The 16,470-nt window shown below is 38.9% G+C and overlaps 2 protein-coding genes across 5 annotated transcripts; one reads left to right on the top strand and one right to left on the bottom strand.

The window, feature by feature from the left end:
- The first annotated feature begins 29 nt into the window (after window positions 1-29).
- On the top strand, window positions 30-6,227 carry LOC137786599 (GDP-L-fucose synthase-like). 2 transcript variants are annotated; one of them, XM_068578584.1, is made up of 10 exons: window positions 30-629; window positions 816-930; window positions 1,053-1,181; window positions 2,749-2,822; window positions 3,522-3,655; window positions 3,761-3,825; window positions 4,004-4,070; window positions 4,931-5,010; window positions 5,508-5,607; window positions 6,068-6,227. In XM_068578584.1, exons 1-10 carry the CDS (start codon window positions 475-477, stop codon window positions 6,121-6,123), a joined length of 975 nt encoding a protein of 324 aa, XP_068434685.1. In that variant the 5' UTR covers window positions 30-474; the 3' UTR covers window positions 6,124-6,227. The 2 variants fall into 2 exon arrangements, with proteins under 2 accessions (XP_068434685.1, XP_068434684.1); XM_068578583.1 differs by lacking the exon at window positions 6,068-6,227 and having other exon boundaries at window positions 30-239; window positions 452-629; window positions 5,508-6,028.
- A 1,285-nt stretch (window positions 6,228-7,512) lies between these two features.
- gtf2f1 (general transcription factor IIF, polypeptide 1) lies at window positions 7,513-14,770 on the bottom strand. Of its 3 annotated transcripts, none has more exons than XM_068579318.1 (14): window positions 14,675-14,770; window positions 14,065-14,139; window positions 13,790-13,836; window positions 13,296-13,368; window positions 12,962-13,155; window positions 12,433-12,603; window positions 12,091-12,299; window positions 11,836-11,986; window positions 11,665-11,720; window positions 11,037-11,195; window positions 10,852-10,922; window positions 8,475-8,613; window positions 8,198-8,336; window positions 7,513-8,062 (listed from the first exon to the last, which is right to left on the bottom strand). In XM_068579318.1, exons 2-14 carry the CDS (start codon window positions 14,074-14,076, stop codon window positions 7,858-7,860), a joined length of 1,626 nt encoding a protein of 541 aa, XP_068435419.1. In that variant the 5' UTR covers window positions 14,077-14,139; window positions 14,675-14,770; the 3' UTR covers window positions 7,513-7,857. The 3 variants fall into 3 exon arrangements, with proteins under 3 accessions (XP_068435419.1, XP_068435421.1, XP_068435420.1); XM_068579320.1 differs by having other exon boundaries at window positions 11,064-11,195; XM_068579319.1 differs by lacking the exon at window positions 14,675-14,770 and adding an exon at window positions 14,489-14,638.
- Window positions 14,771-16,470: the final 1,700 nt, after the last annotated feature.

Below are 16,470 nucleotides of genomic sequence, written 5' to 3'. Positions count from 1 at the left end.
TACATACATATACATGTGTGTTTATAAATACATTTTGGTCAGCAGATGGCAGCAGCTTATCTTCATGAATTGAAAGGTGTTGCATGTTGTAGGAGGAGTCTCCAATTATTTCCTTTTTCTAAGATAAAGTGGCATGGCATACTAAAGATTGATGAACTTGTTCAACAGGACTGTAGGCTAGGCAAGGGTAGGCCGACATTCTCCTCTGATGTCCACTCTTGCTTCACTCTAACAAGTTGGTAAGGACTTCTATGTTACCTGTATTTCCTCTGCCGAGAGTGCTAGTTTGAGTGAAAAAAGGAAAAAATGTGCACAGATTTTAGTTTAAATAATTTGAGTCTCTTTTGTCCCTCAGTGAAAAGGTAATGTTTTTTTTCTTCTTGTTGCTCAGTTTGTGTAAGAATTTGGTTCACCTGCTTTTATTAGCGTTTTTTCTGTGATTGTCAATTAGAAGAGCCAGCACACTGATAGAAGATGGGGTCAGATATCGAAGTGGGACCAATGCGTGTCCTGGTGACCGGTGGATCTGGGCTGGTAGGCAAAGCCGTTGAGCATGTGGTGCAGCAGGAAGGTGGGAAACAGGAAGGAGAAGAATGGATCTTCCTCTCTTCTCAGGATGCTGATCTTTTGTAAGTTGCTTAAATTCTTCTCTTCTCCCCAACTATACCTGGAACAAATTTGTTTATAATGTATGCGTTACGACACTTATACTAGAATACAAGAAGTCAAACAAGCACCCATAGGTTACAACATCCTTTTTTCAAACCTGTGGGATTTTGTAATTGTAAATAAATGTGGTTTTAAAACACAAACAGAGATGTTGGGCAGACCAGGGCCGTGTTCGAGAAGTATCGTCCCACTCATGTCATCCATCTGGCTGCAAAAGTCGGAGGACTCTATCTACACATGAAGAAGAACCTGCACTTTTTGGTGAGATAATGAATGATTCACTATAGCTGCAGTATTGTAGGAATTATTTATTGATTTGTACTGTAAACATGGTGTCTCTTAAAAATATAAACATTGTCAGTGACAGTTTGACACTTTCACAGAGGGAGAACATCAAAATTAATGACAATGTACTACAAACTGCCCACGAGATGGGTGTGACCAAGGTCGTGTCTTGCTTGTCCAGTTGTATCTTCCCTGACAAGACCACATACCCCATCAATGAGTCCATGGTAAGCTCTTTTTTTCTTGTGTTTACTAATTGTAGGCCCTCTAAACCTTAAACGTAAAGGCTTGAACGGCCAGAATCCCCATAGTTTTTGTTTATAAGGGGCAGTGCTGGAGGAAATACTGAAGTTTAGTACTTAAGTAAAAGTACCCAGGAAAATAAATGCAAAAGTACAACAATCAACAATCCTACTAAAGTAAAAGTAAAAAGTACTTACTTTTAAATTTACTTTAAGTATTGAAAGTAAAAGTACTCATGCAATGGGTTGTCTCTCAATGTTCTGGGCTGTACCATTTTTCATAAAGAATGCAGATATAGCTACTGCCGGTAATACTTATGCTTCTACAGAAGTCAGTATAATAATTATAAGCAACAACATTTGTTTATTGGAAAGGTTGGCGTACTTATTGTGCTTACCCTCTGAAATACTTTTCACACTGTATCTTACAATTCTGCAGATGACAAGTTGCCTACCAGGGATTATCTGCAAAGCTAGCAGCGCCTTTTTTTGAGGTAGACAGGAAAGGCATTGAAACCTCTACGAGTCGTTCTTGGGGCTTTTGAAATCGAACATGTTTTTTAAATAGGGCCAAGGGTGGCTCATATCCGAGGGCTCAGTTGAGGCTGACTCTGGATCCATGTTGAAAAGTTGTTTGTTACTCAGGCTGTCTGTCGAATGTTTAAGCAAAACAGGCAAGGCTACTGCCAGTGCTGCTGCCAAATGCACACTCTGCTGTTGTTGGAGCTGATTGGTCTAAACCAGATTGGTCTAAACTTCCAAAACAGCAACGCAATCCATACTTTTGTGTCGGCAACATTTTGGCGAAACTGTGTTCATAAAATGTAACGAATAACGACACGTATTGTACAAATGTAGTGGAGTAAAAGTATAGATAATAGCTGCAAAATGTAACGGCGTAAAAGTAAAAAGTATGCACTATTATTTTTACTTAAGTACATTTTAAAGTATATGTACTTTACTTAAGTACAGTAACGAAGTAAAAATGCTTTGTTACATTCCAACACTGATAAGGGGACACATAGTTTGGGCCATCAGGCTTTTCAAAAGCAGAGATTAGACGGTTATTGACAGGTTCCACGGTGGCAGCAAGACTTATCCTGCAAAACAGGAAGAGCCCACATATATCTGCCCAGGTATATATGCAGGGCTGTGCACGCAAATATACATGTTAAAAAAATAAATGAAGAGGTGTCTGGGGTGTTTTTATTATTTCTTTTAATTTTTAATTTATTATTGTCCGACAATCCTTATTTTTGTATTTGTTTAATGTTAATATAACTTATTTAAGTGACAAACATAAAATACAAAATACAGGGGGATTTGTTGGTATATTAGGTGGATTTGCAATTCTATGGATGTGTGTGTGTGTGTGTGTATGTGTGTGTGTGTGTGTGTGTGTGTGTGTGTGTGTGTGTGTGTGTGTGTGTGTGTGTGTGTGTGTGTGTGTGTGTGTGTTGTTACAGAGTCATGAAATGAAATGTGCCTATTCTTACTTTGGCCAAGTTCATTGATTTAACTTAATGTTTTCCGTAATGCCCGACTCTCACAGATACACAGCGGACCACCTCATGACTCCAATTTTGGATACTCGCATGCCAAAAGAATGATTGATGTTCAGAACAGGTAAGAAAAACAGCTTACCCAGCAAACAAAGGTGCAGTGTACATGTCACGTATCTACTGTACATCACATTCAGGAAAAAAAATCAGAACATGTGAAACAGGAAAGTAATTTATAGTTTGTCTTTTGTACACTGTAAAATACCAATAGTTAACCTTACTTAAAAAAAAAAGCTTGCAAACCAATTGCCTGACTGAATGTTGGCTTCTGCACATGCCCAGACACCAGCCGTTATTTGTTACTAGAGTGTATCAAGTTAGTTTTACTCAAAACAATTAGTAAATTAGTTATTTTTAACCTGCAAATAAATGTTACTTGGTAAAAACTAGTAAGAAATTACATTTTTGACTCAATAATGTAAGTCTGGACCACTATTACATTTCACAGTGGAGCTTTTGTTGCTCTTCATGTCTGGAAACCAACAAGAGCTCTGTGAATTTGAAAACAGCGATACGTGATCTAATTGCACTGACCCAGTTGACTTTGTGAATGTCACAGAGCACAATGGGCTCTAGGAGGGAAGACTTTTGGTACAATGACACTTTAATTAATGACGTTTACGGTTGGGGTGGAAAGCTGAAAGAGGGAGATTTTCTGTCAGAGCTCAACATGGGAAAAGCAAACATGGGTGTGAGCAGAAGTGTTTGTCAGGGGTACAGCATGACTGATTGTCTCACTGATTGTGTCTCTGTGTGTCGCCAGGGCATACTTTCAGCAGTACGGTCATCGCTACACAGCAGTCATCCCAACCAACGTTTTTGGACCCTATGACAACTTCAACAGAGAAAATGGTCATGTGCTGTCAGCACTTATTAACAAGACATACCAGGCCAAAAGTGATTGCACTAATCCATTTTCATACATAAACACGGACTGCGATTATCGAACGAAACATAACAAAAAAAGAGGTAAAAGAGTATTTTTTCATGTCTCTCTCACAGAGGAAGGAACTCCACTGAGTGTATGCGGCTCTGGAGCTCCCAGAAGGCAGTTCATCTACTCTCTGGTACGAATCTTAGTTTATGTTGCCCATAGATTTCACTGTATAGGGATGCGCTTTAATGACAATTTAATTGTTTCCTGTATCTATATTGGCCAAACGTATCTCTGACTGTAATAAGATAAATAAGTATGATAACATACTTTCATGTCGCATAGTCCACATTGTCTGTGTTTACTGTCAGGATTTGGGACGTCTAATCATTTGGGTCCTGAGAGAATACGAAGAAATTGACCCCATTATCCTCTCTGGTGAGTAGTACTGTGCTCCTGCTTAGTGAGCATTATAATTCCCTTTTGGGTGGCTTTTTAATTTAAAACCCATCCTCCCTTAGGGGTGGAAGGATGAGCGATTGCTATATACAACTCAAATGTGAATCATAGCTGGTTTTAAAGAAGAAAACTGCTGTATTTGGATGTATTGAACGTGGGGCTTGAGTAACATTACAAACCGAGTTAAACATTAAAGGACCATAAAGCACGACCTATGAAAGTCTATGAGGAGTAGAAGCTTCACTTCACCAAGAAATATGAGTGTTGGATACGGGGTGACACCTAACCGATTTATAATCAAAGGTAAAAGTGCGTGAAATGATAGCGCGCTAACTGCTCCATGCTGTAGGCAATCATTACACAAATCTGTAAAATTCCAAACAAAACGAGAAAAATGTAACGGAGGTCAGCCCGTTATCCGAGGAACTATTGACGCGAGGGTTAAACATTAACAGGGACTCTAAAGAACGACCCAGAAATTTTAAAGAGGCCAAACAGAACAACAAAAAATGATAACCCCGAACCCCCGAGGAGATTCATAATCACACAGAGGGAATGGTTTTCAGAAAGTAAATCAGAAGGAGCAGAATCCATGCCGATTAATCTGGCTATATTAAAGAAAACACAAAATACCCAAACATTTAGGTTGGATAAGTTAACCATGTATTGAACACCATAAGTAATATACAAGTAAAGTATATCAAAGGAAAGGGCCGACACATTGTGTTCTATTGGTTAAATGTGTGGTATGCCAAAGAAGATGTGAGTAAGTCAAAGCTTTAAAACATAGAGGTGGGTACAGTTCATTCATTCACTTTTCACTGTGGATTTCTTGTCAGTGGACGAGGAGGATGAAGTGTCAATCAAAGAGGCCGTGGACATGATTGCAAAGGCTCTGGACTTCAAAGGCAAACTACATGTATCCTTTCAACATTTAAAGACCCCACCAGGTCTTTAAATTGGTGCACCAGTTTATCATATTGATCATATTACTTCTGAGGTGAACCTATGATGAACGTGCTGTAGCTCAACATTAAAGACTCTCCGAACTGTATAAAAGCTCTATGAGGAGTTGCTATGCTTAAAAGCTGAACATGTAATTGGACATATAACCAATGACCACTATAATGTGCCAAATGCACCAATTTAAACAATATTTGCTCTTGCAACCAACTGAAACTGCTCCTTTGGTGCCAATTGTGTAGGATAACTAAGATTGTCATCCCAAAATCCGTAGAGCCAGTGTTTGGTTTGGCCGCTCTGGGTTAACATGGTGGCCAGCTCTGTTTTTTTCAGATGATTATACACTTAAGAAAACAATAATGATGTACTCCATTTCTGCCCTAAATGCTACACACTGATCCTTTAAGAGTAAAACCCACACAGATAAAATCTCTCCTTGACCCTCAACATCAGTTTGACACCTCAATGTCAGACGGCCAGATAAAGAAGACAGCCAGCAATGCCAAGCTGAGGCGCTACCTCCCCGCCATCTCCTTTACACCCCTCGAAGAAGGTCTGACCTCACTTTACTGCTTCACGATGGAGGAGGACAGTGCTGCTGTTGATTTAGCACTTCATTTCAACGTGACAACTTTGAGGGCCGGGAACGTATCAGTATTATATTGGCATCGTAATACGAGACTTAATATCATCTCAAATTTGGGGTATTTTAATTTGATCATCTTTTCCTGGTTTTAAAGGCTGTATTACAAACAAAGTTTAACTTAACAGACTGTTCCATTATTTCTCTTTATTCACTTAGCTATATCCACATTACTGATGATTATTTTTAAAAATCAACCCTACAATACTTTTTATAATGTAAGTTAATAGTTCTGCATACCTGATTGCATACAGACAGCAGAAGAAATTGAAATGGCTTTTTTGTTGAAGTTTATACAAATGTAAGCTTTGAATATATATTTGCATACATCCTCCACATGGTACAATATTAGTTTTTTCTTTCCTTCCAGCTGTCAAAATGACTTGCGACTGGTTCGAGTTCAACTACGACAACGCACGGAAATAAAGTGACCGACCTTGAAGACCATTCGTTGGTTCGGATGTGTAGCAAGTTGTTATCGCTGTACAATAATAGTTGATTCAGTGCCACATTAAACATTGTTGAACTTACTCTTTAGTGTAATGGAGCCTCTTCTTTTAATCTCAAAGAAAGTCCAATAGTATCCCTGAAGATGCAAAGATGGAATATTTCTCAAACAAAGCACAAATAAATGGCTTTCAACTAAACTCCACTCCTCCAAACATACTTATGCACAACAACAGTGGACGTAGTACAGGCTGAACGCTGAAAACACATTCAGTACACACTCACACATTTATTTATACATATATATATACATATATATATATATATATATATATATATATATATATATATTTCTTTTGTGTTATATTTCTTTCTTTTGTGTTATATATATATATATATGTATATATATATATATATATATATATATATATATATATATATATATATATATATATATATATATATATAAATAACACTATTTTTTTAAAGTCTTTTAGGAGAGAATACTTCAATTCAAGTTGTAAAAAAGATTAAGATCTTAAATCCTTTTTTTAGTTCTCTATACAAAGCGTATATATCAAGTTCCATACATTAAGAAAAAGCCTGTTTTAGGACAAAATAAAGTTATTTTTCTGAAAAAACAAAGTGTAAACGAGGGATGGGTACAAAGAGTAAACCCTTACACAGCTTCAGCTTTGACATTTTATTGGAAAAGATCCTCCACAAGTAAGGATCTTTGGGTGAAGACTTTTGCAGTGTTTGTCATAAATGATGAGATGTTCACATTAGGCAAAAGTAAAGTACAAAGTACACAACTATTCATACTGGGTGTTAGGGTTTTTATCCTACTGAGAGCGCCTTGGTAACACTACATGACATCATTCACCCATTCACACACTGATGGGAGGAGCCACCATGCTAGGTGCCACATCATTATCATGAACCATTCATACACATTCATACTCCGTAGGCGCAGCTACGGGAGCAATTTTAGGTTTAGTGTCTTGCTCAAGGACACATTGACATGGGCTAGCGGCGCCGGGGATCAAACCAGCAATCCTGATTGAAAGACGATCCTGCTCACCACTGAGCCACAGTCACCCTGAAAAAGACTTAGACACCCCTGGCCTAAGGCTTATAGCCGTAAAAGACTTCCAGAAAGCAATAATTCCGAAATCCTAACGATTTAGCACGAGGCAGGATAAAAGATTGAATTCATTATACCCTTATTGGTGAGTATTATTATTTACTCCGGGATCACTAGGATAATTAGCAGTCCTGCAGCACCTCTGTTTACGTTACATGGCGCCTCAACATGGGGCTTGAGTAACATTACGGACATCGAGATAAACATTAAAAGACCATGAATCACAACCTATAACATTTTATTGGAAAAGATTCTACACAAGGAAAACAAGTTAAAGACTTTTTTTTTAATCAATAAGTTCACACATGGAAATCCACTAAATATCTAATGTGAGATTTCAGGGAATGAAAAACAAATTCAGAATGCTTAACACTTCATACTAATCAAACAAAACACTTTTTGATAACTGTCACCAGTGATGACAGTTTCACTTCCGATCCTGCGGCACGTCACTACACAACATGTTTTATGTTTTAAAACGGACACAAACACTCTCTTACAGCGGGCCATGGTTTTCTGACTGAAGAGGTTCGATCCTTCTCTCGCCCCATGCTCTCTTCCATCGCTTACTCAGTGAGGTAGAAGTGCATTTTGTCGTTTACGTTCTTCCGCTCCGGATTGAGGCGCTTCAGGATCTGCGCCAGCACGTTGACGGTCTGCTCGCTGCTCAAACCTGTGCGCTTGGTCTGGAACTTCTTCAGCAGGTCTTTGGTGGTCATCGGTTTACGGATCAGGTATCGCCTGACTGCTTCCTCTGTTAACTGCACATCACTGTGGGGTAGACACACGGGAAAATTAGTTCAACTTTTGCAAAAATAGTTTTGCAGTTTCACAGTAAATCTCAGAATCATTAAATAACGTAATATTTCTGAAAGGCATAAAGGACGAGTGGTAACAGTCAAGTACCTGGAGCTCGGAGTGGATTTGCCTGATGGGGGTTGAGGCGTACTCTTCCCAGAGGGAGCAGGGCTCTGACTGCTGGGCTCCATTTTGAGCCTTTTAGCAGCTGGAGAGTCAGCGGTTGGACCCGGAGTCGGTCTCTTACCTGCAGGATCGAGACATTGAGTTGGAATGGAAAAAAAAAATAATTCAAGTTGATGGCCACTTTTGATAATTTAACATGAATACATTTCTATGTCATGTGTCTTATTGAATTAGAGTTAAGTGGGGTATCAGGAAATACCTTGCTCTAGCTTGCTGGCGGCAGCGCGGAGTGTGTTAGAGGTTGAGGCAGAGTCGATGGATGGGGTCCCGGGGCGACTGCCGGTCCTGGAGCTGCCTGCAGAGCCACGCCCTCCACGTTTGGGAGGCGTGCGCTTCTTCTGAGAGCGGGACAGGAGGAAAGATGCTTGATGAGACACGACACAAATGGAAATTGTTGAGAGATTGTGGACAAGGATGAAAGTAAAAAAGATACAACTGATGTAACCGGATGTTAGTGACGGGCATAGGTGATGGGGCGCACGGGCCCTGATGGGGAGGTAAACGTGCACCTGCTGGGAAGCCGGGCGTTTTCCCGTGTCTCCGGCATCACAAGAGACTGTGCCGAGGCTCTGTCCGCTCGATCTCTCGCAAGAGTCAGGGAACTTTTAATTTTTTTCTTTTTCCAGTTAGTGGACTGCTGCCTTGGTCGCTTGTTTTTTGGTATAGAAGTTGTGCGTGTTGCTTATCATGGCCCACAATCTGTGAACTCCTCCAGCCCGCCAAACCAGCAGTCATTAGTCACACCAATTATCTACTGTCCCGATAATGAGAGATAGTTGCATAAGAACGCTGGATCTCCATTGTGCGCTTATCTTTACGGCGTTTGAACAGTTTTACGAGTGGTTTGATTACAATTGCAGTTCCAATCAGCTCCTAAGAAAGCTATGTAGATTTATGGGCATTTGGACGAGGAAGCCAAACAGGAGATCCGATATCGGTCTCAGAGAGAGAGGAGAGACCCAAAGTGCATTCTGATTCTGGAGATTTTGACGCAAGTATATGGGCAGCCTGTTTCATTGACCAGGTTGCAAAAAAGGGACGGGAAGGGGAATCCGTCAGGGAGTATTCGCATGGGCTGATGTATATATTCTTTGCATCATTATTAGTTCAATTACATCAAAAATGATCAAAGGTTTGTTGATATTTCATTGTCTTCAGAAGAAAAAGGACCAATGGACTTCTAAGGAAAAAAACAAACAAAATTCAACAAAGCAGCCCTCGCAGTATGTTCTACAGATATACAAAACTTCAGATTATTCGATCCCACTTAAATTTTGTCGGAAGATGCGAGTCAACTCCACATCACGACTCCTCCACACACTCACTGTGAATAAACAACAACCGCAGTGATGAGTGAAGCACTTTGAAAGGCAGGTATTGTCCTTGTTGGCAGTTACGGGTTCCTCATTATGGTTTCATTTGATTTATTTTAGAGTTAGTGGACTAATGCCTTAGTGTCTTGATTATTAAAGTTGTACGTGTTGCATACCACACCCCCAGGCTCTGTGAACGCTGTAATGCCTGCTAAACCAGCTGTCACTGTTGACACCAATTATTGCTACTGTCCAAATAAAGAAAGATAGTTGAATACAAACGCTGGCTCTGAGGCTCAAACACCTTTATGGTGTTTGAACTGGGTCTCTGCAGCGACGGGGTGTTACACTATTTCTAACCTATAACCTTTTTTCTTGTTTTTATAACCATTGAACATATATACTGTTTTAATTAAAATGCATAGGACGCTATCAGTTGCTATGTTGTATAATCTTTTCTATATAATGGGTGCTAAATAGTCTCTCCTGTGTAAGAGGGTTCATTGGCTAATAAAACCATATAAGGTAGCAAACATCCTATGGCCAACCTTAGAGACAGAATTAGTTATATATATATATATATATATATATATATATATGTTTTGATATATAAAGAAAAGGGGTGGGGGACGCATGTCTTTGGAGTATATTAGAAGTTCTGCCGAGGACAGAGGTTGTGATATCACCAGCCAAATCTAGATAGGAAATTCACCAATCTTTGTAGAAGACTGGACTTACAAGCTCCTTTTACTTCTTAGGATCAAAGCTCGATTTGGGGATTCCTCATGTGGAAGACCCCTACAACACTTGTAACTTTTTTGTTGAGCAAAAATTGTTGTATGTGAGAATAACTTTAATAAAATAATCTGTTGTCTTCAATGTGTTTTTTATATTTATTGTGTTTATTGCATGTTATATATGTATATAAGTACATAGAGCTATGTGAAACCGGAGACAAATTCCATGTGTGTGTAAACACACATAGCCAATGAAGCGGATTCTGAAGTGACGACTGAATCCAACAGAGAAATGTACGGTAAGTATCTTTGGAAATATTTGAAAAATATTCAGGGTTTTACTTGAGTTGTAATAGAGCGACATTATTGACTCTTAGTAACTGATGAGCCTGTTACTTGTAACAAAGTTGTAGGTGAGGACACACAAGTCTATATTTGTGATCTGAAATATGAGAGAAAATGTAAAAACATCTATTTACATCCACCCACCCACACACACACACACACACACACACACACTAATCACCATGAACAGAGCGGAGGCCGTCTCTCCATCGATGTCACTGTCGTCAGAGCTTTCTGACTCTCCGCTGCTGTCTGTGACACAAAAGCATACAACTCAACATAAATTCACGTGTCTTCATGCACCAAGTATCATTTAACGCTGCTCATGTTTATTAAGATCTCATTAAAGTATGTATTTTGTCAAACCCTGATCCGTCTCCATGGGATCTGCACCTTTTTTCTTCTTCTTTTCCGCTTGAACCGGCGTTTTCTTTCCTTCTTCTTCCTCTTCCTCCTCTTTTGTTTCCTCCTCGTTCGGTTTCTCCTCCTCACTCTCTTCCTCACTTTCAGACGCCTCGTCGATCCCTACAAAGGACAAACATTTGGAAGGAAAACAATCTAAATACTAATCACTCATTCTGTAAATCATGAACACAAAAAAATACATGTTTTTTAAAGATAATTTTATATTATGTTTTTGTGAATGAGGGCATTTTCATTTAGTTTCCTATTGGTTGTCTTCGTAGCACTTGTAAATGTAACCCACCAGTTGACACATCTCTTCCATTTGTTACCAATATATATTTTTTTACTACTTAAATTCAGAAAAGTAAATAATGTATAATAAAATTGAAGATGAACTCATAATTGCGTTATAATCGCCTCTCAGCCCTCGGAATCAGAAAGGTGCCTTCCCCCCTCCTCTTCCAGTCAAACTTTTAGCCCTGTGATCATACTGTACATTTCATTTTGTGTATAACACGTGCATAAAATCATCATGGTCTTCTTTTCATAAATGAATGGATCAGTATTGATGAACAGCAGAAGACCTGACCTCTGGGATGATCCTCTCCTTTGCTGACCTTTCCCTTTTCCGGCTCTTCGTCTGAACTGCTTCGGGAAACAGAATTACATGCTAGTAAAAGACGAAACACAACCAATGATAACTGTTGTATAGTGCACACAAAGAGGGAGTCTTTGTGTGAAACAACGCGATGGATCTGACCTGCTTTCATCCGACATGTAATCCACCTCGAGACCCTCGTAGTCACCGTCATCACTGTCCTCCAAGGCCTCTTTGTCGCTGCTCTTTCTCTTCTTCTTCTTTCCTTTTCCTTTCCCTGTGACTTTCTTCACCTTTGTCTTACCCTCTCCATCTGTCCGATGAAGAGGTGGGTGGAAAAAAGGAAAATCACATGATGACAGAGGGAATGAAAACGTGGACTCTTGTTAGTCAACAATCCTGTTTCTTTCTTCTTACCGTCCCCCATACTGCTGTCACTGTCATCGCTGCTCATCTCCAAGTCTTCCTCCAGGTCGGTAATACGCAGATCGCCCCCTTTGCCACCACCCTTCTTTTTCTTCTTCCCTGACTTGTCATTCTCATCATCGTCATCATCACCACCACGCTCCTGCTCCCGGAAACGTCTCTGAAGCATGATGCTGAAGTGATTCACCACCTTGTTTCTTCTGTAAAATGAGGAGAATGTCTAATATTAAGTGTCTGACACCAGTTGGGTAAATCGTACTTGTGCACATTTTTTTTTAGAACAAACAGCTGTCCTTCCCTGTTTATCCCTCCCTGGTTATCCCCCATTCACACCTGCCCCACTCCTCCTCAGCCTCCTCAGCAGTGAGGGTTCGATGCTTGGCCAGATGTGTAAAGTTGTACCAGCCGTGGACAGGAAAGGCCTCAAAGGCTCCATCAGGACACTGGGTAAAGATGTAGTAGGATGCATTTTCTGTAACACCACCTTTCTTTATACCTTTGAACCTGTACACAGACAGTAAGCAAATAGCTGTAATACAGACAGTAGAGATCACCACATTTTAAATCCCCTCTTAATTTGTTTTTAAATTTATTTATTTTTAACAAATGTAGGCATTGTGAAGTGATTTTAAAACTACAAAGAACAAACTTTACTCACTTAAGAGCTTCTGAAACTTTGCAACTTGTATCTTTCCTGCCTTAAAACCTTTATAGATTTAGTTGGCTGAGAATTTGGTGTAAATAATAACTCAGTTATGCCATAAATATGTTTGTGCTCCCTCCTAACCTAACCAGTTTTCAAAAGAGATACTTTGGTTGAATGACAGTGAATCAGACTTTATTGTAGCGTCTTTCTCCTCACCTCTTGCCAGCCTTGCCATTGACCTTGAGAATCCAGGGCTGATCTTCCACTTTGAACTCTCGTTTGACGATACCATACTTCTTCCGGCGCGCTTCCTCACGCTGCTTTTTGCCAAACTCACTGCCAGCCGCGCCATCCGCCGTCTCTTCGTCCCCATATATTCGCCGGCCACTCATGTCTCTTTCCATACGAGCCTGGGAAGGGAGAGAGGAGTTGAGAAATGTGAAACGGAGAGATCTTATCTTTGACTTCAGATTTTTTTAAGGGTAATCACGCTACTTGTCATTTGTTTCTCAGAGTGGACTCTGTGCTACACCACTGACATGATGCCCACCTGTGTCCAGGTTGAACAGTTGACTCTGTCTCCTGAATTGAAAGCCATGAGGTTGTACTTCTTGCTGGTGTTTCTATGGGACAGATTAACCGGAAAAAAAAAATTATGAACTTTAGCTGCTTATTCCTATTGAAAGTCACAACAATAGTCAACAGTTGAATAATAATTTAATGTAGATAAACAACTACATTCCCATTAACACCGACAGTACAAACACATAACCATGTAGTCCAATACATATTTTGGTTGTAATGGCACATTTTAGTATCCACATCAACATAGGACTACCACAAAGGTCAGTACGTACACATATGATCACGCCATCTACATGTTTCACACAAATGTCTGTAAAACATAAATGAGTAGCTCTGAATGTCCTTTTTTAAGGTACACAAAACCTCTGCACTGTAACTGCTTGAACAACAGAAACATGACACGCATGTCCGGACACTTTTCTTTCTGTGGATATTGGCACGTCAGTCCATGTCACTCACTTGGGGACTCGTACTGTGTATTCTGTGGCTGAGGAACTGCTGCTCCCCTATCAGACAAACAGATTCAAAGATTTTATTTGTTTTGTTGTGTTACTTTTGTCTCAGCCCTTTATAATATGCTATCTACATGACATGTGAAAGCTATATGCAGTTACAGCTTACTTTACAGTTAACTTGTCATTAAGACTACAGCAGTGCACAAGTACAAGATCAGAACTGTATTACAAGTTATACAAGTGAGGTTTTGTAGTTGAGAGTAACGAGTTAAAACCTACCAGGGAAGTCATGGTTGTCTCCGTGGTTTTACCAACACATCAACAGTCGCTTTAATCTATTTGGGTGGCGTTAGACTATAAAAAGAGGAAGAAGAGTTATGTTAACAGGCTTAACCACGTTCAATGTGAATGAAAACCATCGTGGACGGAGCGCCAATTCATCATCATGTGGTCGGCAAGTGAAAACGTATCCAAGCCAGCTGCTCGTAGTGTTGACGGAGCGAAGTTGTGTTTTTTAGTAACACAAACGTGTTGCAATGCTCGAACTGACCTCGAGCAGTTAAACTGAATCCATTGCAGCAGCACATTAATTTAACATCGCCCTGTTTCAATGAGGGTTATATACCGTTTAATTAATAATACTACAAGTATATCAACAATATAGCAGTCAGAAAAGGCAACATAACACTTGGTAACATCTTACATTTAACCGGTATTGACTCTACAGATTGTTGTATTAGCACCGGATGCTAACATAGTAGCAACGGGCTTAAAAGCAGTTTTAGTTTTAGTCTGTGTCGAGTAAAACCGGTGACTAAGATTCTCCAGCTTCAGCGTTAGCGTTTTGTCAGCATTTTACGGTAACATAAATTAAATGCATTTGATTTACCGTTGCGCGTATGACAACTGAAATTAGTCCGTTTCTGTAAATAGCGGAGAGGAAACACGGACCAGGAATAATGGTTCCTAGTAAATTAGCATCCTCCTTTCTTTAAGAAGCCCATGCGTTCGAGTTAGCTTTAGTGTGCCATTTAGTGGTGCAGATCATAATTGTTACACGTATAGAGCAATTAATAAACCCATTTCATAATTATGAAATGTATTTCAGTTTTGAATTCCTCAGTTATGACTTTATTTTGAAAGGTATACACCGGAAGTTTCGGTGAACTGTGTTTGAAATCGTAGTTGAATGTGTTGTGTCTGCGTTATCTTAGCAAAATTGTTTTGCTTATTTGTATGCACACGGAGGTTTATGGAAGTTAGTTCTACACATGAAAAAAAGTATTTATATCTCTAATAATAATAATAATAATAATAATAATAATAATAATAATAATAATTAGAAACAATATCTTTATTTTTAGGTATGCCTTGACATTATTCAAAAATCAAGCAGGTTAAACTGGTCCCCAGGTCTCACAATTGTCATTAAAACAACTCCCTGAAAAAATTGTAATCTTGAATTGCATGTATTTCAATCAGTATCGATCATATCTGATATTAACGTTTGGCATCAATTGAATTATATTATTGCAGTTCTTCGGTTTGACCACAGGGGGGCAATCAACACTCATGATTCTCAATAAACAGGTCAAATGCACCTCGCAAGCATCAAGGTAATGACAAATACATGAATACAAAGTATTAAACAACTGAAAGATACAGTCGTGTTTATTTCATTATGTGTGCCACTGGGTTTGTATACAGATATTACAGATGGGATTATTGGCATGCATTACAAGTCAGATGGCGTTTGAAAACAGTGTAGATTATTACATTCCCGAAAATATACATCCCTTTTCAAATTATTGTGAATCACTTAAATCTTTCTGTGATTCGATAGAACTCAATACATGCCTGTCCATATCTTTGCATTAGAATGAGAAGGGAAATATAGTTGTAAATGTCAGATTTCCCTCTAAGTCTTTTGGTAATATCCTATAGATCACATTTAACAAAATTAATCAGTCCATTCTGGATATAAGTAATACATTACAAAAATGACATGATGATAGACACCATTGATCTTTTCTAAATAATGTTGTCAAGACATAATTTCTTTAACCTCATTCCTTTTGGTATATCTACCTTGATCTATGAATTATGGGATTTACAATTTCAGTTAACAAAAGCACACAATACACATCTGATGCCTTAAAACAAATGATCAGTCTATTCCATTTGTATTTGCAGGAATTTGTTAGTTATTTACATACAGCCTAGCTGAATTACTCGATCTGTTTTACAAAACAAATTGGCATAATAAGAGAAGCACAGACTTTGTTTCACTCTGCAAACTATTCATTTATTAATGTTGAGACATATTTCACATCAAACCAGAAATGATGACTTTGATCGCAGGAACAGGATAGACTTTTCCATCTGATGTTAACGCCTCACTGGAAATGGCTTAGATTTAAATACCCTAGAAAATATCCAACCCATGAATATTTAGTCAAAAGTATCACTTTCAAACAGAATTAACCCACATTTGCCATTTTATCTTTATTATTGACAAAAAGCTATTCAAGCTCAATTACAACCTTTGTCTTACTACCAACATAAATGCATTCATGTGAAATATAAATAACTAGTAAACCGCCTCATGATCATGACACAAGGCAAACATAATACGACCACCACAGTAACACATAACACAATAATTCACATGTAATACAAACACAA

Source organism: Clinocottus analis, unplaced genomic scaffold (assembly GCF_023055335.1).
Source record: "Clinocottus analis isolate CAN_PGR_092001 unplaced genomic scaffold, fCliAna1.0.p SCAF_16, whole genome shotgun sequence".
Taxonomy (NCBI): Eukaryota; Metazoa; Chordata; class Actinopteri; order Perciformes; family Cottidae; genus Clinocottus; species Clinocottus analis.
This window is presented reverse-complemented; position numbering and strand designations above follow the sequence as displayed.